This window comes from Plectropomus leopardus, chromosome 1 (assembly GCF_026936395.1).
Source record: "Plectropomus leopardus strain MGB_pleo_1.0 chromosome 1, ASM2693639v1, whole genome shotgun sequence".
Taxonomy (NCBI): domain Eukaryota; kingdom Metazoa; phylum Chordata; class Actinopteri; order Perciformes; family Serranidae; genus Plectropomus; species Plectropomus leopardus.
Genome location: NC_142176.1, coordinates 787,501 through 812,426, shown reverse-complemented (window position 1 = coordinate 812,426; position 24,926 = coordinate 787,501). Strand labels below are relative to the sequence as shown.

The window sequence follows — 24,926 nt, the reverse complement described above, 5'->3', positions numbered from 1 at the left end:
ATGGGTACCATCGAGGGTTAAATGATAAATGAACTCAGTGGTGAACAAGCATTAGACACACAGTATCGCTCTCCAAACGCTCCTCTTCCTGGAGTGAATCATAGTTTAATGAGCTCTCCCTCCTCCTGCTGCTCTCAGACACAAACAGCGCCTCTCTGCTGATCCCTCCCCTTCAGACCTGCAGTCTGCAGACGGGTGTAACCGACGTGTGGTGATGTGAAAAAGCTGACAGGCTCCACTCACTGCATGTTGTTTAGATCAGAGCTCAAACTAGTTTCACTTCTCAGAAAGTGAAACTCAGCCGGGCGTCGTCTCTGAGAGCTGAAATGGCGCAGAAAAGAGTCGAGCTGGACCAAGAAACCTTCTCTTGTTCCATCTGTCTGGATCACCTGAAGGATCCGGTGAGTCTTCCCTGCGGACACAACTACTGCATGAACTGTATCAAAGGTTTCTGGGACGAGAGGAGGATCTACAGCTGCCCTCAGTGTCGGCAGAGCTTCACCCCGAGGCCCGTCCTGCTGAAAAACACCATGTTAGCAGCTCTGGTGGAGCAGCTGAAGAAGACTGAAGCTGCTCCTGCTGATCTCTGCTACGCCGGAGATGAAGATGTGGCCTGTGATTTCTGCAGCGGGAGGAAACTGAAAGCAGCGAAGTCCTGTCTGCAGTGTCTGGCCTCTTACTGCGAGCGGCACCTCCAGCCTCATTATCGATCAGACACATTCAAGAAACACCAGCTGGTGGAGCCCTCCGAGAAGCTGCGGGACAACATCTGCTCTCGTCACGACGAGGCGATGAAGATGTTCTGCCGCACAGATCAGCAGTGTATCTGTTATCTCTGCTCCGTGGACCAACATAAAGGCCACGACACAGTGTCAGCTGCAGCAGAGAGAGACGAGAAACAGAGAGAGCTCGAGGGGAGTCGACTAAACGTCCAGCAGAGAATCCAGGACAGACAGAAAGACGTGAAGCTGCTGCAGCAGGAGGTGGAGGACATCAACGCCTCCGCTGATAAAGCAGAGGAGGACAGCGAGAGGATCTTCACCCAGCTGATCCGTCTCCTGGAGAAAAGACGCTCCGACGTGAAGCAGCAGCTCAGATCGCAGCAGCAAAGCGAAGTGAGTCGAGTCAGAGAGCTGGAGGAGGAGCTGCAGCAGGAGATCAGCGAGCTGCAGAGCAGAGACGCTGAGCTGGAGCAGCTCTCACACACAGACCATCACACCCAGTTTCTGCTCAGCTACGCCTCACTGCCAGCACTCACACGCTCAGCCAGCGTCCACATCCGTCCTCGCCGTCGCCGCTTTGAGGACGTGACAGCGGCTGTGTCAAACATCAGAGACAAACTACAGGACGCTCTGAGGGACACGTGGACAGACGTCTCACTGACACCGACTGAAGTGACACAACCAGAGCCCAAAACCAGAGCTGAGTTCCTCAGATATTCACGCCAAATCACACTGGATCCAAACACAGCACACACACGGCTGTTATTATCTGACGGGGACAGAAAAGTGACAAAAACAAGACAGCCTCGGTCTTATTCTGATCACCCAGACAGATTCACTTCACGGTGTCAAGTCCTGAGCAGAGAGAGTCTGACTGGACGTTGTTACTGGGAGGTGGAGCGGAGAGGAGTGGTTTGTTTGGCAGTTGCATACAAGAATATCAGCAGAACAGGGAGCTGGACTGAGTCTGGATTTGGACACAATGACAAATCTTGGGCGTTATCTCCTTGCACACAAAATTCTATTTTTTGGTACAACAACGTCCACACCCCCGTCTCAGGTCCTCTGTCCTCCAGAGTCGGAGTGTACCTGGATCAGAGTGCAGGTATTCTGTCCTTCTACAGCGTCTCTGAAACCATGACTCTCCTCCACAGAGTCCAGACCACGTTCACTCGGCCACTCCATGCTGGACTTCGTTTAGTTTCTTTCGGAGCCACTACTGAGTTCGTAAACTGAAATAGCAAAAAATCGTTTAAGGGTTAAACTCTGTGTTTGGTGTCCATGTTTGTTGCTGAGAGCTGATTGTTGTTTTTTCACTGCTCACAGATCAGCTGTCAGTCAAACATTATGGGCGGGACTTTGAATATTTTTATTTAATACTTTAAAACCAGGATTGATATCTGTTTTCTTGAGTTGTGTTGGTTTTGATGCAAATTTTAAATAGTGGCCAAAAGTGGAATTACATCGCCAGGGTCGGTCACATGATTCACAAAGACATCTGTTAATCAGTAAATAATTTTTTGGGAGCGTCAACACCCCTGCAAAACCACTCCTATCACTGTCTACATTTAATCCATCCGGTTTGCTAACATTTGGAAAGTGTTAAAGAGCTGCGAGATTACATTTTTTAGACCGCCATTCAAGTACGCGAGGGAACATTCTGGAAGTCAGTCGCTCCTCCGGAGAAGTCATCTGCTCGGGCACACTCAGCTGTGCTCGGCTGCAGTTAGTCTCTCGTATGCATGCTCTATGACGACAGCAGCACATGTAGGTGCAGCAGCCTGTAGCTCCTCAAATTCGGGCTACTTTTCCGCTATATTTTTCTATTTTTTCGACACCACGACCCCTTCTGGTGAAGCACGACTTTTCCACGAAGGAGAAGCACTTATCAACATCGGGAAAAGCTGCGTGGGGTTTGGACTGAATGCAGCAGACTACGAGAGGATCTCCACCAACAGCAACGCCGAGCAGCCGGTCAGACCAGAGGGGAGAAACCAAACCGAAAGCTCCGGACGAAGAGAGGGAGGAGAGCTGGCATCAGGGCGAGGCTGACCCGACTTGGACCGACAGCGTCTCCTCTACCAGGCCTTTTACTGGCTAATGTCCACTCGCAAGAGAATAAAGTGAACGAGATGAGATTGAGACTCACTCAGTAAAGAATCAGAGACTGCTCTGTAGTGCTGAGCGATACGGAAAAAAAAGTCTTATCATGATAATTTTTTCATATCAATCAATATCGATTTATATCACGATATACATCAAATCACTATTTCTGTCAAGCTTAAAGGTTCCCTCTGACTCCTCAGTGAGATATGAAGATATCATCAGGTTAATTTAGGTTAAAATATTTATTTTCTGTCAGACATTGAACATGACAAATATACTGTAGAACAGCATCACCAGCTGGAGGACCTATTCTACTAAAACTCACAGAGGTCCAGTTACTAAAATGTCCTCCCAGCAAAGGTCCGAGCCTCACACCTAAAATCAATATCACCATAATTGAACATTTTACTTTGATTAAGTTTAAAGAACAACTGTTTTGCTGTTTTTTTGTGGTTTGTTTTTTGTCCTCATAGTTCACTGACACAGTGTCATGTGACCATGGTGTGTTGGAGTGTAATAAACATATGATTAATTATTATTTATTAAACTTTCCATCATTATATCAAAATGAAAAGCTCCATCTGAAACAGACTTCAGGTAAATTGAAGCACATTGTGCTGATAATAGTCCAACCTCTCCTGACTGCAGGACTCTGACTTCAGCTTCTGTCAAACTTCTGTGCTGTTAATCGTTTTAGTATCTTTTACGTATCCAACGTATCTTTTACGTGGTTCGGTCTACAGATGTTGTATACTGAGGTGACGTGGAAGTTATGTGTCCTGCAGCATCACCCAGTGGCCACAGGAAGAATTACCAACATCAGCATATAAAAATATAAAATAGAAATACAGTAAGACTGAACGATTGGCACAGTATGTAAATATTTAAATTTGGGGCGTCCAGTAGCTCAGTTGGTAGAGTGGACGCCCCATGTACAGAGGTCGAGTCCTCGGCCACCGGTTCAACTCCGGCCTCGGCCCTTTGCTGCATGTCACCCCCCCCACACTTAGTCTGTCCTATCAATTTAAGGCTATAAAGCTCAAAAAATAATCTTAATATATATGTATAAAATAGAGTATGTTAATATGCTCAGTGTGTAAGTGTGAAAACATTCAGGTAAAATACAGAAACAAACAATCTGCACTAATCTGTGAACATTTCATTTCATAATAAGGATAATGTGCCGAGTGTGTTAAATATAAAACTATACAACTGCATTATGCTTCAGTGCACTGTACATTTATATGTATTTAGATCTGTCATTTATGGATTTATTGTCTCTGACATTCTCTTTACTCCCATCTGCTGTTTACTGGCAAATGTTCGTTTGATCTGTAAACTGTTGAAACCGAATCGGGATAAATGAAGCTGTTTGAGTTGAGTCGTGTACAGTCAGGTGTGAGTGAGTGTGTGTGTGTGTGTGTGTGTGTGTGTGTGTTACCTTCTCCAGGGCCTCGTAGTTGAGTTTGAAGGCCCAGAGCTGCAGGCGGGGGGTCAGGGCGTTGATGGAGGCCAGGCTGAACAGGAACTGCTCGGCGGTGCCCAGAGGGACGTCCGGATTGGCGAGCTGAGCCTCCTGAATCTTCTGCTTCTCCTCGTCAGTCGGCGTCATCGTTAGGATCTTCTGCTCAGCACAGACGGGAGGAGAATATATCACTGTATACTTTTACCTCTATACGGTTACACTATTAAAAAGACATAAAGATCGAATTCACGTGTACATGATTTCATTTGAGGTTTTTGTTGTGTACATTTGTCGGCTCGTGATTGCAGGTGATTATTTTTGTTTTTTGTCCGGTTTAGACCGACGTGTCTCCAGGATCATGTTTTGTCCTCTCTGAGCAGCTTTGTGGTGTGTTGATTGATAACTGATATTTGGTTTGTTTATGAATTATTTTTAACTGGTTTTATGTTGATTAGAGAAAAATAGTACTTTACTTTATATATATATACAGATATACTAATATATATACTTTATTTTATTTTATTTTATTCACTTTTTTTTTAATTGGTTGATTTATGGTGAATTAATTATTTTAATCTTTTAATTAGTATTAATAAAGTAGTTGTATTTTTGCCTTATCATTAATATTATTATTATTTATTTATTTACTTATTTTATTTATTTCATGGATTATTATTATTATCATTATCACTGTTTGTTTTTGTTGTAATGTTTTGCTGTTTTGGACCAAACGATGATGAGCTTGTCACTTAGGCGTCAGCTGATGGGGATCATAATAATAAACAATAAACAATATTCTATATCCTTATAGTTGTACTATTTCAGTGAGTTTACATTTTATTGTGGTCTTGTTTTAGTTTCCCCCTGTGACTGTTTTCTGCACTTTAACCTGTTTTAAATTCAAGAGTTTCTTCTCTTATTGTTGTTGCCTGTTTTATCGGACATCATCTCCTTTAATAACATCTTATCTGATTTCATTTATTTCTGCCAAACAAGTAAACGGGAAAAGAGCAACAGTTTCTGATACTTTATTTCTATTATGTAATTTTAAAAAAATCTAGATGCTTTTTTAAGCTTTGTGCTTAAGCTTGAAAGGTGCTATATACATATTATTATTATTATTATTATTATTATCATTATTATTATCAGTAGTAGTACTAGTAAAAAATAATTATAACATTAATAATAATAATAATAATTATTATTATTATCTACATGGATGTACACTGATTCTACTGTCAGGAAATGGCGCCCTCTGCTGACAGGAAGTGCTCAGTACCTCGATGCCCTCCTTGCTGATGGCGAACTCGTCAAAGTTGAGGATGGCGGTCTTGATGACGTGGACGGCGGGCAGGACGGTCATCCCGATGTTGATGGCGTTGCTCCTCTTTGGGTCCAGAACCAGAATCTCGGACTTCTTGGTCTCCGGTCCTTTCTGCTCAGAGACATCATGTTATTAACCCTTTAAATGACTCTGATGGAATAAACAGAAGATCTCATTATGTCAATAAGAATAAAAGTCTGTGAACGCAGCAGCTGTTTTTAACCCTTTGAAACCCAGATCATCACTGTGCTTGTGCTGCGTTCACGAGCATTTCAACCTTAAAAAAGCGAGAAAATTAGTTTGCTTTCTTTTGAAAACAACAAAAAACTGTTCTGCAAATTGCAAGAAATTAGCAGCTTTGGAAAATTATTTAAAAAAAAACATCTAAAAAAACAAGTAATGATAATAATTAAATATTTAACTTATTTCACAGGAATATTATTTTTTAACAAACATTTATTCGGCGCAGAGTTAAAACTCGTCGGCGCTCTCTGCTGGATTTAATCTTTCGTGTTGAAAACGTGCTGCACTTAGAATTTCCCACAATGCACCTGTTCCTCCCAGCTGTGACAGGCCTGGTTACCTTGGCGACGGGCAGCTCCTTAGCTTTGGACTCAAACAGGTGCTCGAGTCTGGACGTGTCCACCGCCACCTTGTCCAGAGACGCCCACACCGTCCCCCGGCCGAAGCGACACTTGTGCGGCCCGTCGGCCTGTTTCAGCTCCTTCCAGAACAGCTTCACCGTCTTCTTCTTCTTCTGAGAGAACGCCGCCGCCGCCGCCGCGTAACCCGGGGGAGGAGGAGGAGGAGGAGGTGGAGGAGCACCGGGAGGTGGGGGAGGGGCTGAACCTCCTGGTGGAGGAGGGGGAGGAGGAGCAGGAGGAGGAACACCAAGGCCCGGGGGAGGAGGAGGAGCAGGAGGAGGAACACCAAGGCCCGGGGGAGGAGGAGGAGCAGGAGGAGGAGCACCCAGGCCAGGGGGAGGAGGAGGTGGAGGAGGGACGCCGGAGAAGCAGGAGGCGCCGGAGGAGGAGGAGTCGAAGGTGTCCATGTCCAACACGTCGATGTCCTCCTCATCCAGCAGGTCGGAGAAGTCCAGGTCTTTGATGCGCAGGGCTGCGGCGCTCGGCTGCAGCTGGTCCCAGGCGTCGGCCGGGCCCCCGGGGCCCAGCGGGGTCATCTGGGTGGTCTCCAGGCGGCGGGCGTGGCTCTCCACGTCGATGCTGCTCTGCTGACGGAGGTGACGGTTCTGACGGAGCAACATCAGACGTTTGTTATACATCCACCGATTCTGACCGCTCACTAAACCCGACCGCCAGCACCCGAAAAACCCTAATAATGTCCCAAAATCTGAGAAGCGTCTAAAATCCCAGAAATGTCCTAAAAACGAAGAAATATCCTACAATACATCCTACAGTGTCCTAAAATCATGCAAATGTCCTTAAATACTAGAAATGTCCTAAAAATGTAGAAACTTCCTAAAATACTAATCATGTCCTAAAATCCTGAAAATGTCCGAAAATCCTAGAAATTTCCTAAAAATGCAGAAATGTCCTAAAATCCTGAAAATGTCCTAAAAACGTAAAAATGTTCTAATATACTAGAAATGCCCTAAAATCCTGGAAACGTCCCGACAGGCTGACAGGCAGCAGTACCTGAGGGGGGCGTGTCTTGGCGAGCGGTCAGTGAAGTCATCAAACACGATGACAAACAGGAAGCAGCAGATAAAAACACAGTGACTTCCTGTTCGTACCTGTTGCTCCTCGGCGAGTCGGGCCAGCGCCGCCTGGGCGGAGCCTTCCAGCCCCTCCAGCTCCGCCCTGCGGCACGCGCTGCTCTCGCTGGGGCTGCACGGCTCGGCAGAGCGCGCCGTGAAGCTGGACAGACGCTCCAACACGCGGCCGCGAGCGCCGGCGTCTCCACCTGAGAGGACGACAACACACAGAGGAGGTCTCACTCTGCCTGGATTTCCTGAACCAACAAACAGAGCGCACAGTTTCTCAGAGACGGGAGGGACATTTACTGCAGTACTCAACAGTTTTAAAGTACTGTAGCTTAAAGTGAACTTTTTACTCTACTACGTTTATCTGACAGCTTCAGTGAGTTTATGACTCATTACAGAAGATGCAGAGGTATTTAAAGTGTTAAAATGAGCTCCAGCTTCACCAGCTGCAACATTAAACTCGCCAACACATGCAGATAAAACATTACAGTATTTTATTCTGCAGAATAAACACTTTTACTGATTTATTCTAATAACGAACGTCAAACTTGACAAGAAATGGCTCAAAAATTGCAAAAAAAAATTTAAAAATTTGAAAAAAATTACACGAAAATAAGCACAAAAAAGAACAGTAAAAAACAAACAGACCTAAAGAACATATTCTTTTTTCTGTAACATAATTTTAAATATATAATCAACAGAATATAAATACTTTTTTGATAATATCCAAACAGATTTTTTTCTGAGGTTTCAGAGGTTAAAACGCTGGCGACTGATGCGGATCCAGGAGTTCAAGGGTTAAAGAAACACTTCACAGATTTCTGCAGATAATTTCATTTTTAGGTTTTTGGCTTTATGAGACTTTATAACGTAACATGATTTTTTATCATCGTTCGTACAAAACAAATAAACTTTTACTCTGAAAGAAGCAAAATGCAAAAAACTGATTTTATATTTTTCCTAAAAAAAATATTTTGGCGTCTCAGAAACACGTGCAAGTGTTTTACATGTTCACAGACTGCTGTGAGGCGTGCGTGTGTGTGTGTGTGTGTGTGTGTGCTCTCACCAGGCTGAGCGGTCCCTTCTTCTTCGGTGGTGTCTGGAGGAGCAGCAGCAGTCGGGCTCAGCGGCGCCGAGCTGGACGTCTTAGAGTAGAGCATGTCCAGCAGGAACTTCCTGTCGTTGGACAGAGTGCTGCACTGACGCTGCATCGACAGCACTGCACACACACACGCACACGCACACACGCACGCGCGCGTGCACACACACACACACACACACACACACACACACACACACACACACACACCCTTCAAATTAAAAGCTGCTCTGATTCTTCTGTTTTCAGTAAAGTTGTGAAACTTTAAAATAAAAAAAATAAATAAAAAAACTCCCTGAGTGTCGTGATCGTCTTTTACCAGAAATCAGCTGATTTTAAAAACTTTGATGTTTGATTTTATTTTGTTGCTTTATTTTTGGAAACCTTCTGCATGAGCCGGATATTTAAGTTAAAGTAGATTTTATTCTGTTTTTGCTTTTTTTCCGATGCAAACGTGCGTCCCGCACGATGCCATCAAGACGTCATTTTACTCAACTTTTCATAAAGACGATGTTTTCTTTAAAAAATTCCAAAAAATTTTAAGAAAAAACAAAACAAAAAACAACAAAAATTTTAAAGGAACGACGAAAACAAAACAAACAAAAAGGGAAAAAGGCAATATTTTAAAAAGGCAAACAAAAATTAACCAGATTTTTTAAAAGAAAACACCAAACCGACGTGTTCAGAGAGCAAGTTTCGTTGTTTCGTCAGTAAATAAATACAAAAAGCAGCCATTTAAAGTGTTAAAGAAAATACAAAAGTGCCTCCCCACTGCATTCATAACGAACAGTCCCTAACCAGAGACACGAGGCTGCATCCATTCCTGATAAAGATCGTGTTTTTTTACGATTCCTCATGACGAGTCATTATTTTCCGAACACGTGACGTAACGTTCATAATGATTTCAGTCAGTGATTTGAGCGTAAATGTCGAGATTTTAAATAACTGGAGACAAAACTTTTCTTGATTCTTCCTTCAGATCAAACATTTCAATATAAAAACGACTCATTAAAATCAGTCGCGAAATAAACGTTAAAGTGCTTTTAAACTGAAAAACTCTCCTGTTTCCTGTTTGTTTGCAGGTGAGTTTCGGCCTCTCCGACACAGCGGCAATGACATGAGATCCAGCGGCCAACGAGGCGTCTACGCTCCGATAACTGTGAGCGGATTCATCGCATTTTACAGGTTTTTTTCTCAAAGGAGGATTGTGGGTAAGTGGCGTCTCACCTGCGTCGTTCTGGGAGTCTGAGTGTCCGTTTGTGTCCAAACCGCTGGATGTCGAACCTGCAGACAAAAACACAGGAGAAGAAGAAGAAGAGCAAAGTGTTGGACTGCTCCTTTAACAGCTGATACACAACTATAAATAAATCATTTTATCTTTTATCATCTGGTTATTAACCCTTTGAAACCTGAATTTCTTGTGCTGCTTTCAGAAGCTTTTTACAAGAATTTAAAAGTTTTAACTCCGAGCAAACAAAGAGAACGAGAGAAGAAATTCCCCAAACTGCAAGAAAATAGCAGATTAAAAAATTATATAAAAAACCAAAACTATAGACGTACAGAAAACTATGTTCATAATAGTTAAAAATTTTAAATTATGTTGCAAATTAATTGTTTCTTAAACATGTTTTAAAGTCATTTTCTTGCATGTCAGTGTTTCACTTTTCTTTTATTTATTTAAATGCTAATTTTCAGGTTATTATTCTGTATTTTTTTCTTCTTGAGTTGCTCGATGTTTTCTTTCAATGACATCTAGTGAATGCGCTCAGCTTTCAAAGGGTTAATCACATGTTCATATTGATTTTATTTTGAAATTTTCACCTGGGCGAGCGGGCTCATCAGACGGGTCAGCGGCGCCCTCCACCGTGGGCTGCAGGCTCGGGGTTATGACGTCATCAGACGCAGACAGGCGGGACTGGCTGAGGTGTTTACTTCTTCTCTTCTTCTCCCACTGCGTCGCCGCCAGGCTGCGCAGGAAGGTGTCTCTGTGGGGGACAGGTGAGACAAAACCAACATGGCCGACTCTAATAATGCAGGCGCCACCTTCATGTGCTGCTGATCGTTTATTGATTATCGATAATCAGAACACGACCAAACAGGATGTCTCTGTGTTTTCAAAGTAAAAGTCTGCTGATGATGTGTTCAAGGATCGTCAGAATAAGAAAATTAACCATTTGGATGACATCACGGCGGCGTGACCGTTACTTGCGGTGGTGTATTGGTGGTCTAGTGGTGAATGTGTGAAACAGTTTGGTTTTTATGTGAAGCAAAAAATGACAAATAAAAAAAACAATCCTGACATCATTTCTGTTTTTAGTTTCTAGCGGTGAAAAAATGAAATTAGCAACTTTTAAAGAAAACGAGCCTAAAAATCGCAGTTTTTCTTTTCAAGAGAAACATCACCAGAAAAACATTTTGAGAAAAAAGGAAAAAATTCTTAGAAAGATAAATGCCAAAAATTTTAAGAAAACAATAAAATTCCATTTTAAAAAAAGAAACAAATTGCCAAAATTTTGAAAAAAGGCAACATTTCTTGTAAGATATCTGCTAAAAACTCTTTAAAGAAAAAAAAAATTCACCAGAAAAATTTTAAAGAGAAAACCATCTGCCAACATTTTTGAAAAAAGGAAAATTTCCCAGAAAGATAAATGCCAAAAAAATTTTAAAGAACAAAACACAATTTTTTTAAAGAAAAAAAATCCCACAGGTATCTCGTTCACACGCTGATGATGATTTATTGATGATCAATAACCAGAACATGATGCAACAGGATGTCCCTGTGTTGTCAAAGTAAAAGTCTGCTGATGTTTTCTGTATTTCATCCTCATGTTTGAATTTAAACGCGAGAAACAAACAAAAACAGAGATTTATATCTGACGCCTAAACGTGACACAGAATCATCAAAACTTCACTGCAAACCCAAAACCAACCAGCTGCAGGCAGATTAACACCAGAGATTAGACCCAAAACCCAGACCAGAGCCACCAGCAACACACACACAAAAAAAACTAAAAAAAAAACGCGCGCACACACACGCGCGCACACGCGCACAGACACACACACACACACACACACATCTGTCTGCACACCCGAAGCTGCGACGTCCTCAAATCAACAAGCTCAGATTTATGATTTTAATATGTAAGATCTGGACAAACTGTTGGTCTACGCGCGCGCGCACACGCGCGCGCAAACGCACACACATAAAAAGCACCAGCACCCGGCCGTCCTCCAGCTCCCAGCATGCAGTGGGGCTGCAGCAGTACTTACTCAAACTTCCTCAGAACCGGCTTGTCGGGATTTACACTACAGTCCTCTGAGCTGCAGAGACACAACACAGAGCTGAGCTGCACGCACGCACACACGCACGCAAGCACGCACATGCAAGCACACGCACGCACGCACGCACGCACGCACAAGCAAGCACGCATACATGCACACGCACGCACGCACGCACCACATCCACCGTGGAGGTTGTTTTCTGAAAGCAGTGAGCGGCGCCACAGTGGAGACTTTGAGCGACAGTTTGTCTCAGTTTGGACGTTTTTTGTTTTTTTGTTTTTTTTAAAAAAGCAGTTAACCCTTTAAAACCAGAGCAGAACACATGGGGACAACTTAACAAGACACGGCCCAAAAATTTGCAAAGAAATTAGAAGAAACATTACAGGAAAAATACCTGAAAATAATCCAAAAAAAGAAAAAAAGAAATGAAAAAACAAACAAACAAGGAAATGACCTAAAAAGTGCTGATTTTTTTATTGAATGTATTTTTAAAAAAATCCTCCCCTCTTTTAAAAAACTTTCTTTAAGTAATTTTTTGTCACATTTTACTAATTTCTTGCAATTTGTGGCACATGTTTGGTGGGTCATTGCCTTTTTCTCCATGTTTTCTAAAGTAATCCAACAAAACACACACACACACACACACACACACACACAGTGTCTACACTGACAGCTACACCAGCAGGTTTCCCATCATCCTCTCTGCTTTGATGTAAATCTGAAACTTGAACCTCTGAAGAAGTTTTAGGACCCAAAATATTCATTTATGCAGCTGAGCCCAAAAATGACACACAGGAGCAGGAGGAGGAGCAGGAGGAGAGAGGAGGAGGAGGAGCAGGAGGAGGAGGAAGAGGAGGAGGAGGAGAAGGAGGAGGAGCAGGAGGAGGAGGAAGAGGAGGAGGAGGAGCAGAGCTTTGTACTCACCAGAAGAGCAGGTCAGCCTCCCCACAGCTGAGGGGAGGAACGAAGGAGGAGAAAAGACGAAGCGGGAGAGAAATTAAAGAAACACACAAAACATTATAACAAGATTCATAATGTTCAAATACAGACAGACAGAGACAGACACAGACAGAGGCAGACACAGACAGAACGAGAGAGAGAGACAGACAGACAGACAGAGGGACGGACAGACAGACAGCAGCTCTTCATCAGTTTTAATCTGAAAATCTAAATTAAGGACGGATCAATAAACACCAGCTGATCAGCTGATCAGAAGCAGAAACCACTCAAATGACAGAAAAATAATCCAGAGACGATCCAGATGATTTCAAGATGATGCGGAAATGATATAAATCAATGAGAAATAATCAAAAAAACAAGCTCCGAACATGATCAACAGATTATGCAGAGATGATAAAAAAATAATCCAGAAATGATTCGGAGATGATCCAAAGATAACTCAAAGATAATGCAAAAATTAATGAAACATTATCAAGAAATAATATCAATACAAAGCAGAAATAATAAAAACCCCCAAAACACCAAGATCATAAATGATGAACAGAAATTACAGAAAAACAACCCAGATGATGACGAAACAATAAAACAATCTTTATGATCGGAAAGATAAAAAATAAGATCCAGATCTGGTCAAGAAACCGAGCAAACATGATGAAGAAACGATCGAGGAAGGAATTATAGAAACATAATCCACAAATAATCTGGAGACTTTCTAGACATAACTCAATAATAATAATGATTGTAAATAAAATAATCCAAAAATGATTGAGATATTGCACACAAATGATATTGAAATAAAGCAGAAATTCTAAAAAAAACAACGATCCCTTAACTATGAGGAAACTGCAGACGATGAGACGTTACAGAAAAAGATTTTCCAGAGAAACTCAGAGAAAGAGGCTGACCAGTAACCTCAAACTGGTCCAAATGAGAAAACTCCAGTCAGACCAGTCAGATAAGAAATATTAAAGACCAACAGCCTCCACAACAACAAAAAAAGCATTGTGGTTGCCGTGGCAACGCAACCATCACCATCCCTCCCAGCACGCCCAGTTCACCTGCTACTTACTTGAAACTGGTTTTACTCTCCGTCTTGTTGGCGAGCTGCTCCTGGTTCAACTGGGACGATTTCTCCTGCTGAGAGAGGACGTCTGAGGAGCTGCAACACACACACACACACACACACAGAGACACACACACACACACAGACACACACACACACACACACACACAGACACACACACACACACACACACACACACACACACACACACACACAGAGACACACACACACACACACACACACACACACACACACACACACACAGAGACACACACACACACACACACACAGAGACACACACACACACAGAGACACACACACACACACACACACACACACACACACACACACACAGAGACACACACACACACACACACACACACAGACACACACACACACACACACAGACACACACACACACACAGAGAGACACACACACACACACACACAGAGACACACACACACACACACACACAGAGACACACACACACACACAGAGACACACACACAGAGACACACACACACACACACACACACACACACACACAGAGACACACACACACACACACACACACACACACACACACACACACACACACACACACACACACACACACACACACACACACACACACACACACACAGAGACACACACACACACAGAGACACACACACACACACAGAGACACACACACACACACACACACACACACACACACACACACACACACACACACACACACACACACACACACACACAGAGACACACACACACACACACACACACACACACACACACACACACACACACACACACAGACACACACACACACACAGAGACACACACACAGAGACACACACACAGAGACACACACACACACACACACACACACACACACACAGAATGAGTAAAGAATGGAGAAAGAGAGCACAAACTGTTTTCTGCCAGTTCATTACACTCCTCTGTGTGTGTGTGTGTGTGTGTGTGTGTGTGTGTGAAAGGACACCGAATGGAGGACAGAGAAAAAAGACAGCCAGCAGGACGGAGCGTGGACAGGACGGTGTGTTTTGACGGCGTGGAGCAGGAGGTTTAGAGAGCAGGCTGTAAAAGACTGTTTAAAAACTCAACAACAGTTGGGAAATAAAAAAGGGATGTTTTCTTTGCCAATCACGAAACATATTTCAAAGAGAAAAAAATGCCAAAAATTTTGAAGGGAAGGGAACACCAAACATTTTGAAAGAAACAAAAATAAAAAGCTGAAATGTTTTTTTTAACTGCCAAAAAAACTGAAAGGAAGAAAATCTCCAGAATCTTTCTTTAAAGAAAACAGTGAAAAAAAGTGTGAATGTGAAAAATGTGAATTTCAAATTTAAAAAAAAAAAGCCCAGATGTGTCTGTACAGACGGACGTGAGTCTCTGTGGGTCGCAGCGCGGGCGTTACAGACCTGCAGGCCGCCGAAGGCTCCTCTGAGATGGAGCTGGTTTTGGAGAAGAGTCTGGACTTCCTGCTCAGACCCAGAGCCAGCATGTGGTGGCTGAGGAAAGAGCGACTCCTAGTGGTCGAGATGCAGCACAGCAGGAAGAGACAGAGACAGACAGGAGGGACAGACACCATCAGAGACAGAAACCAACACCAAGTCACCCAAAACCAGAACAGACCCAGAACCAGAACCCAGACGGACATGCAGAGAGACTACACGCGACCACAAATCTGCTCCCATTCACTTTGTATTGGAAGCGACTGATTCCCTGCACAAAGCATGCTGGGATACCTGCGACACAGATCAGGCTAGCGGTGCGAGGAGACAGCTTCAAAGACTCAAACGGTGCCCACGTCAAAACCGCCACTCCAGCTGCAGCTCAGTATCTTTTCAAACAGCTCTGTGAATCCAGAAAACACGAATCTGTGGCAGAGACGGGGAGCGACCAGCACGGCGGGGCGGACATGAATTGAGGCGAATTAGTTGCGAATAGTGTGCATGAACCATCACGCAGCTGGCACGAGTCTCACACTTTTGGGCTCCGTCTCGCGCTCTCACGACACCGAGGAAAATCAAAACACGACAGCAGAAGTCACGTGACACCGAGCGGCGTTTCATTATCAAACAGCTGATAGACAGACAGAGCGCAGCTTCTCTGAATGAACAAACAGCCAAATATTCAGCGCTGCAAAGTGACTTATTTAGACGTCTACGGACGACTTTGTGTTAGTTTCAGCTTCAGTCACACTTTGAATTATTTAAAAAAACACCAAGACGCATCGCTCCGTGTCTCATCCGGCCGCTCGCGCTGAGCTCTCAGCATTATTACCAGGGGCAGATGTAGTGATTTGGGGGCCCGGGAAAAAGAAAAAGGCCGACTCAAAACTTTTTTCCCAAAGTAAAATGATTAACAGCACACAACAGAAGCTGAAGTCAGAGTCCTGCAGTCAGGAGAGGTTGGCCTATTATCAGCACGATGTGCTGAAATTTACTGAAGTTTGTTTAAGATGGAGCTTTTCATTTTGATATAATGCTGGAAAGTTTAATCAATAATAATAAATCATGTTTTTATTACACTCAAACACACCATGGTCACATGACACTGTGTCAGTGAACTGTGAGGGTGAAAACACATTTTTAAAAAAGCAAAAAAAGCAAATTAATCTTTAAATATGAAAATTAAATTAAATTAAATGAGGTCAAATCGCTCGGCTCCAGTTTGGATCCATCGCTGATTGTGTTTGGATAAAATGAACTGTCAGCCGGATTCAGAGGAACCGGCAGAACCAGGAGCGTCCTCTGTGTGTGAAATCTGAAATAAAACCCGGCCTGACTGACTGAGTGCGAGTGGCGGAGCTGCCAGCCGGAGACGAACACGCCGAGTCCTCCGAGGACAAACGTTCCTGCAGCTTGAACTCAGAGAAAACCGGTTTCCAAATAAAACACGATCCCTCGTCGGCTCTGAACCTGGTCCCGCTCAGAGCGGAGCTGCAGAGGGCGAACGCTCACACAGACTCGATTCTCAACTTACGCGCTGGGCGGGGACTTGGACTCCTGCTCCGCGGTCACGGTCCCGTTGGGTGCGGTGTGGGGGGGCAGCGGTGACGCTCTCTGGGATCCGGACGGACTGGAGGTCTGGCTGCCGGGGTCAGAGGTCAGCGGGGACGATGCCCTGCTGCCCGCCGTGGGGCTGGAGGAGGAGGCGGAGGAGATGGCAGGGGAGAGGGGGGAGACGGCGGCGGAAGGGGAGAGGGAGGCTGGGGGGTGGGAGAGGTGGAGGGGAGGAGCCTGCGGAGGCGGCGAGGACGTCGGGGAGGTTCTGGCTGGACGAGCGGCGGCTCTTTCTCCCCTCCTGCTCGCCGACCGCCAACTTCCTCCTCTCCTTACGCAAGTGAGGCGACGAGTCGTCCATCTCCCCGTCCTCGTACCTCAGAGCGTTCTGAAAAACACACACACACACACACACACACACACACACACACACACACACACACACAAACACAGATACAAACACAGACACACACACACACACAAACACAGACAGACACACACACACACACACACACAGATACAAACACACACACACACACACACACACACACACACACACACACACACACACACACACACACACACACACACACACACACACACACACACACACACAAAAACACACACACACACACAGATACAAACACAGACACGCACACACACACACACAAACACAGACAGACACACACACACACACAGATACAAACACAGACACACACACACACACACACACACACACACAGACAGACACACACACACACACACAGATACAAACACAGACACACACACACACACACAAACACAGACAGACACACACAGATACAAACACAGACACACACACAGATACAAACACAGACACACACACACACACACACACACACACACAAACAAACACAGACAGACACACACACACACACACACACACACAGATACAAACACACACACACACACACACACACACAAACACAGACAGACACACACACACAGATACAAACACAGACACACACACACACACACACACAAACACAGACAGACACACACACACACAGATACAAACACAGACACACACACACACACACACACACACACAGATACAAACACAGACACACACACACACACACACACACACAACTGAGACCTTTAGAAAGCTGTTTTAGTTCTACTTCTAGTCACTTTAGTTCTTGTACTGCTTGTAGTTCTACTTTGACCTCTCTGTCTTGTTCTAGTTCCACTTGTAGTTCTTGTAGTTCTACTTGTTCTTTCTGTTGTAATTCTACTTCTATGTCTGTCTCCGTGTGACTTCTATGTTTCTAGTTCTACTTTTAGTTCTTGTTGTTTTTAGTTCTATTTCTCATCCTGGTTGTTGTTGTTGTTGTTGTTGTTGTTGTTGTTGTTGTTGTTGTCGTGGTTACCTCGTAGGCGGTGAACTGAGTGCGCAGGTCTGGTTCAGTTCCTTTGTTGTTGATGTGTTTGTGGATGATGTTCTCCATCCCCAACTGCTCAAGACTGTCGGTCACATCGTAGAACGAGTCCTGATCAGGAAGAGCCGCCAGAGTCTGACACACACGCACACACACGGATGCACACGCACGCACGTGCACACAGTCTTAGGTTAGTGCATGAACCAATTGTTGTTTGTTTACCTCACTGACTGTTTGTTTACCTCACTGACGGTTTGTTTACCTCACTGACTGTTTGTTTACCTCACTGACTGTTTGTTTACCTCACTGACTGTTTGTTTACCTCACTGACGGTTTGTTTACCTCACTGACTGTTTGTTTACCTCACTGACTGTTTGTTTACCTCACTGACTGTTTGTTTACCTCACTGACTGTTTGTTTACCTCACTGACTGTTTGTTTACCTCACTGACTGTTTACCTCACTGACGGTTTGTTTACCTCACTGACTGTTTGTTTACCTCACTGACTGTTTGTTTACCTCACTGACGGTTTGTTTACCTCACTGACGGTTTGTTTACCTCACTGACTGTTTGTTTACCTCACTGACGGTTTGTTTACCTCACTGACGGTTTGTTTACCTCACTGACTGTTTGTTTACCTCACTGACTGTTTGTTTACCTCACTGACGGTTTGTTTACCTCACTGACTGTTTGTTTACCTCACTGACGGTTTGTTTACCTCACTGACTGTTTGTTTACCTCACTGACTGTTTGTTTACCTCACTGACGGTTTGTTTACCTCGCTGACGGTTTGCTGTTTGTTTACCTTGTTGATGAGCGTCATGGCGAACATGAGCAGCTCGGTGTCGGAGCCGTTTCTCTCCTCCAGGACCTCCATCAGGTAACTCCACGGCTTCACACCTACAGATCCCACCACGTTAACAGCAGGTAACCATGGCAACAACAGTGTCACGCAGGTGACGTCATCGGTTACTGACTGTGTCATTTTAAAAAAAAAATATTTTAAATATTTTTATTGGTTTATGTATTGATTTTATGTCTATTTATTATTATTCATTATCTTCTGTGTAGAATGACATTATTGTACTGCTCTCATACGTGTTTATGTTGTTGTTTGTCTTTTTGTTAAATAAAAATGAAAAAAAAGTGTATGTGGGTAGACAGAATTAGTAACGCCGTAACGCCGCAAACTTTCATTAAATGTAACTAAACCAAAGTGATCAACACTCTAGTTGTTTATTTGTTTGCATTGTCTTTTGTTTGTTTGTTTGTTTGTCTTTTTTAATTTTATGACTCTTTTTTTAAGAATATATTTGTTCAACATTGTTGTTTCTTTCTTAGTTCTATCCAATATTCAACCCCATGTTACTGTATTTGTTTTTGTATTTGTTTGTATGTATGCACTAAATAGGTTAAATAATAAAAAACTTAAATAAAAAAATAATAATAATAAAAAATAAAAATGAAAAAACAAACCAAAAACCAAAAAAAGTTACATGTATTTTTATGATTTTATTTGTATTTATGTCAATCTGTTGTTTGTTTAGTTTGTTTACACATTTCTGTGAAGATAAACAGTAAAGTCGAATCTTATCAGCAGGTAGCGTGCAGGTGCAAATACACACGTGCATGTTGTATTTATTAAATATGACAGTATGCATGTATGAATATATGTATGTGCATATTTGTCAGTGATGAAGTTCACAGATTAACTGATTAGCTGAGAAAAGGCAGGAAACAGTAAATTTTCACTTCCTCCTTTTCCAACATGTAAGTTGCACTTTGTTGTCGCTTTTTTTTAACTCATTCATTGGTTATCATTAATTTTTGTTATTTTTATTTTTCTGTTTGTTTTGCATGTTTGAAATAAATAAATATCTTATCTCTAATTTAAATAAAGAAGTATCATGAATTTGAAATTCTGTACCTCTCTTTCCGTCCACCGTGTTGACGGCGCTGATGAGTCGAGGACTGTTGGACTCTGAATATTCAACAAACACGATGAGCAGCTTCAGAGACGTCTTCACCACCAGACGAGACTGCAGAGGGACAGACAGAGACACAAAGGGACAGATGTTCAGTGAGTGTCCAGCAGGTGGCGTCCTCGCTCTGCTCTGACCTCCAGCTGACTGTTTCTTCTTTATTTCATCACTCAGACTGCCCTCCTCTCAAACTGGGTCAGGACGGTTTTTATGGTCTGTCAAAGTTCACCGTTAACCCTTTAACACCTGAGTTCACACACACACACACACACACACACACACACACACACACACACACACACACACACACACACACACACAGTTTTTTAACCCTTTGAAACCTCAGCAAACTGCAAACTGGCTTGATTTTCTCCTAAAACAAGACAAGAAATGAGCAATGAAAGAAGATTTACAACAAATGAGTAAAAATGATTTTTAAAAGAGTAAGAAAAAATAAAAAAATCAGAAAGAAGTAAAAAACAAACAAGAAAAAAGTGCTTAAAATGATTTTTTAAAAGAAATTGTGGAGCATAATTCTAAATGCAATTTCAATAATTATAAAATAGTTTTTTCCTAGCTTAGCTTTACCGAAGCACTTTTCCCTATCTTTTTAAAAATATACAAATCAACTAGTTTCCTACAATTTGTGAACATTTCTTCACAATTCAAGTTGCTTATTTCAGTTATTTCTGAAAGAAATTGCAGCATTTTGCTTAATGTTCAAAGGTTTAAACAGTTGTGAAAAGCGTCTGAAAGCAGCTCAAGAAAAGTGCTGTAGCTGCAGGTTTCAAAGGGTTAATGAACGAGTTATGGTGATGAATTAAGGACAAAATGATTCAGAGTCGGAGCTCTGCAGGCTCACACAGTTAAAGACGTTTATAGAACGACATTAAATCAGTGGGTCATTAAATCGATCAGTCACGATAAAAAGGCCTAAAATGATCTAAATTAGCTGCACGAATCTGTTTCATATTTGTTTGTTGTATTTGTTTACATGTTTATAAAAGACGATCGTTTGTGATGAAATCAGAATCAGAAGACTGAGGGACCAAATTCATAAACAACGTGCTGAGTCAATCAATCAATCAACCAACCAATCAATCAACTGATCAGAGCTGTGTGTGTGTGTGTGTGTGTGTGTGTGTGTGTGTGAGGGCTCACCAGACTTCCTGTCAGTGTGTAGAGCCACTGCACCGTCTCATTGTGGTTTATCACTCCGTCCATCCCGTCCACAAACAGCATGATCTGACTGAGAGCTGAGAGACACGCAGAGACAGAGACAGAGACAGAGACAGAGACACAGAGAGAGACAGAGACAGAGACAGAGGCAGAGACAGAGACAGAGACAGAGGCAGAGACAGAGACAGAGGCAGAGACACAGAGAGAGACAGAGACAGAGGCAGAGACACAGAGAGAGACAGAGACAGAGGCAGAGACACAGAGACAGAGACACAGAGAGAGACAGAGACAGAGGCAGAGACACAGAGAGAGACAGAGACAAAGACAGAGACAGACAGACAGGCAGGCAGACAGACAGAGAGAAAGAGGGACAGACAGAGAAAGAGGGACAGACAGGTCAGTTTCCAGAGTCTCAGATGTCTCTACAATCTGCAGCGCTGACTCAGCAGCTCTCTGCAGCTTTGTGGCTTCAGACTGAGAGACCTGATCTGAGACCTGATCTGAGACCTGAGTTTAGAGATCTGAGACCTGATCTGAGACCTGAGTTTAGAGATCTGAGACCTGATCTTAGACCTGATCTGAGCTCACTGGGATGCTGACTTGTTCTTGGCGTCTGAGGTTGTGAGTTCGAGCCTCGTGTGATGCAGAATTAAAAATGTCCGACCACACAGCTGTAACTGTATCTGCACCTTTATTTTCCTTCTAAACACAGATGTGGAGGAGCAAATTTGAAGTTTTTAAATTATTTAAATTATTATTGGAATTTTTAAAAACCTTTTTTGGTGTTCTTATTTTCAGGTCATTTTCATGTATTTTTTTTTGGCAAATGTTTTGGTCATGTTTCCTTCAGTTCTTCATTACCGTCTCCCTTCTGTTTCTGAAAGATATCAAGCAAACTTGCTCAGGTTTTAAAGGGTTAAACAAGTTAATCCAGCAGAGGAGAGAACTGAGTGTTTCCATGTTCAGCCGCATGTTTTATCACAGACGCATTATCTTTTGGATGAAGTCGCTGACGAAGCTGCAGGAGCGTCGGGGGGCGGAGTCTCACCTCGCAGGATGTAGTTCTGGTAGTTGTGGTCGGCCTCCGCTCCGACTTTAATGAAACACGTCAGACCTTCAGAGGCCACGAACTCTGGAACCAGGTCTTTATCGTCCTGCACACGTAAACACAGCAGCACAGAGAGACAATCACATGATCACACCATCACATGGTCACATGATCACACGTTCACACAATAGCATGTTCGCACAATCACATCTCGGACGATCGCACAATCACACGTTCACATGATCACACACAAGTTCACACGTTCACACGACCACACGTCATTTTTTTCAGACAGATGTCATTTTTCTTTTTGTTTTGTCGCCTCGCTGTACTTTCATACAGACGTCGGTGCGTTATCGAGCAACGTCGGCGTACAATTTATGACCAAGTTTTCTGAGTGTAAATATATGCTAAAATATGACAGCTAAAATATGCTTTCACAAAACGATCAGATTTAACTTATTTACACAAAGAATAGTGTAGAAAACTATATATGATAAATACTTTTTGATGGTTTGACGGTTTCTCCGTGTTTTATTTTATCAACTATTGAAGAGATAAATTATTCTGTAGAGCCGCTGTTTATATTACAAAGTTTTTCATCTGTGATGATTGTTTTGGTGTTTAGTCAAATTGAGTTTGAATGTTATGTTTTGCTGTGCTACGTTTTGTTTTGTTATGTTATTTTATGTTTTATGTTAGACTCTGTTATGTTGTCCTATGTTGTGTGATGTTATGTTATGTTATGTTATGTTATGTTATGTTATGTTATGTTATGTTATGTTATGTTTTGTTATGTTATGTTATGCTTTGTTATGTTATGTTATGTTTTGTTATGTTATGTTATGCTTTGTTATGTTATGTTTTGTTATGTTATGTTATGTTATGCTTTGTTATGTTTTGTTATGTTATGTTATGTTATGCTTTGTTATGTTTTGTTATGTGATGTTATGTGATGTTATGTTATGTTTTGTTATGTTATGTTTTGTTATGTGATGTTATGTTATGTTTTGTTATGTTATGTTTTGTTATGTTATGTTATGTTTTGTTATGTTATGTTTTGTTTTGTTATGTTATGTTTTGTTATGTTATGTTATGTTATGTTATGTGATGTTATGTGATGTTATGTTTTGTTATGTTATGTTTTGTTATGTGATGTTATGTTTTGTTATGTTATGTTATGTTATGTTATGTTATGTTATGTTATGTTATGTTATGTTATGTTATGTTATGTTTTGTTATGTTATGTTTTGTTATGTGATGTTATGTTTTGTTATGTTATGTTATGCTTTGTTATGTTTTGTTATGCTTTCTTATGTTATTTTATGCTTTGTTTTGTTTCGTACATGAACTACTGTAAATAAAAATAATGCAGAGGTAGAGCAGCTACTGTTGAAACTGAAGCTGATGGGGATCTTATAACAATAATAATAAACAAATGTTTACTGCAGTGTTCATTTTGTATTTAGTCTTCATCCTGTGTCACATGTGCTGGTTAGTTAATTAAAGTGTGTGTTTGTTACCTGGAAGAGCTGTTTGAGGGAGAAGAGCGAGCGTCGGAGCTCTGGACCCTGAGAGTTATACAGCTTCTCTGAAACACAGGAAACATCACGTTAAAGCGTGCAGACGGCTGATTATTATTACCATTATTATTATGAGGATGATGAATCAGCTGTAGCTAATCAAAGAAAACACTGTATGAAAGTTCCTCAGAGGCTAAAATGAAACGTGATTATTGTCTGTAGTCTTTTCTGTCTGTACAAAGATTGTCTGTTGAAGGAGAAGCATCACTCTGAGTGTTTTTACAGCTCAAACAGACCAACAGAGAGACGACCGGCTCGCAGCAGGTTCAACTTTCACTAAAATCCTGAAAATAATCAGAGCTTTAAAGACTTTGGATATTTCAGCCTCTCAGAGTCCCTCAGGAGCTGCAGGACTCGGAGCTCAGAGGTGTCCCCCACCGACCAGGCCTTTAAAAGGAGGACGGGGGTCTGCACAAAGAAATGAAACTGTTTCCTGTTTATTTCTATCAGAGGTCGCGACCCCTGACTGGCGCACTCTGTATTTCAGAGGAAACTATTTTAAATTCTGCCGTTTAACCCTTTGGATCGACAGCAGTTTTCTTGTGCTTCGTTCAGATGATTTTAACAAGCTGTTTGAGTCTTTGAGGGCTGAGAAAATAGTTTGAATTCTTTCAAAAACATGCAGAAAAAAAAGCGATTAACTTGGTGAAAAATGTACAAAAAACTTGTTCTTATGTTTCCTCTGCAAGAAACTCCTCCCACTTCTGCTTTGCCTTGTTTGTCAAAACACTTTGTAAACTCTGTTTTTAAAGGCGCTAAATAAATAAAGTTATTATTATTATTATTATTATTATTATTATTATTATTATTAGAAACTGTAAGAAATTACCTAAACTTTTTTTTATTGGAAATTTTGCAAAAAAGAGAAAATTGTTCAGAAAACTATATTTATAAGTTTATATATAGTTTTCAGCACTTTTCGGGTCATATTCTTGT

The 24,926-nt window shown here is 42.2% G+C and overlaps 2 protein-coding genes across 2 annotated transcripts in view; one reads left to right on the top strand and one right to left on the bottom strand.

Moving 5' to 3' along the window:
• The window catches only part of fhod1 (formin homology 2 domain containing 1), a 63,508-nt gene that overhangs the window by 12,371 nt on the left and 26,211 nt on the right, over positions 1-24,926 (bottom strand). The window contains 19 exon segments of the mRNA XM_088074101.1: positions 4,270-4,452; positions 5,573-5,728; positions 6,201-6,866; positions 7,371-7,540; positions 8,407-8,559; positions 9,667-9,723; positions 10,261-10,424; positions 11,710-11,760; positions 12,646-12,672; positions 13,751-13,840; positions 15,191-15,298; positions 16,758-16,991; positions 16,993-17,165; positions 18,190-18,333; positions 19,004-19,098; positions 20,126-20,237; positions 21,342-21,436; positions 22,408-22,513; positions 23,931-23,998. Coding sequence (XP_087930227.1) covers positions 4,270-4,452; positions 5,573-5,728; positions 6,201-6,866; positions 7,371-7,540; positions 8,407-8,559; positions 9,667-9,723; positions 10,261-10,424; positions 11,710-11,760; positions 12,646-12,672; positions 13,751-13,840; positions 15,191-15,298; positions 16,758-16,991; positions 16,993-17,165; positions 18,190-18,333; positions 19,004-19,098; positions 20,126-20,237; positions 21,342-21,436; positions 22,408-22,513; positions 23,931-23,998 — 2,852 coding nt within the window.
• On the top strand, positions 266-4,271 carry LOC121966421 (tripartite motif-containing protein 16-like). Its single transcript, XM_088075005.1, has one exon. The coding sequence runs from the start codon at positions 327-329 to the stop codon at positions 1,956-1,958; it is 1,632 nt and encodes a 543-aa protein (XP_087931131.1). The 5' UTR covers positions 266-326; the 3' UTR covers positions 1,959-4,271.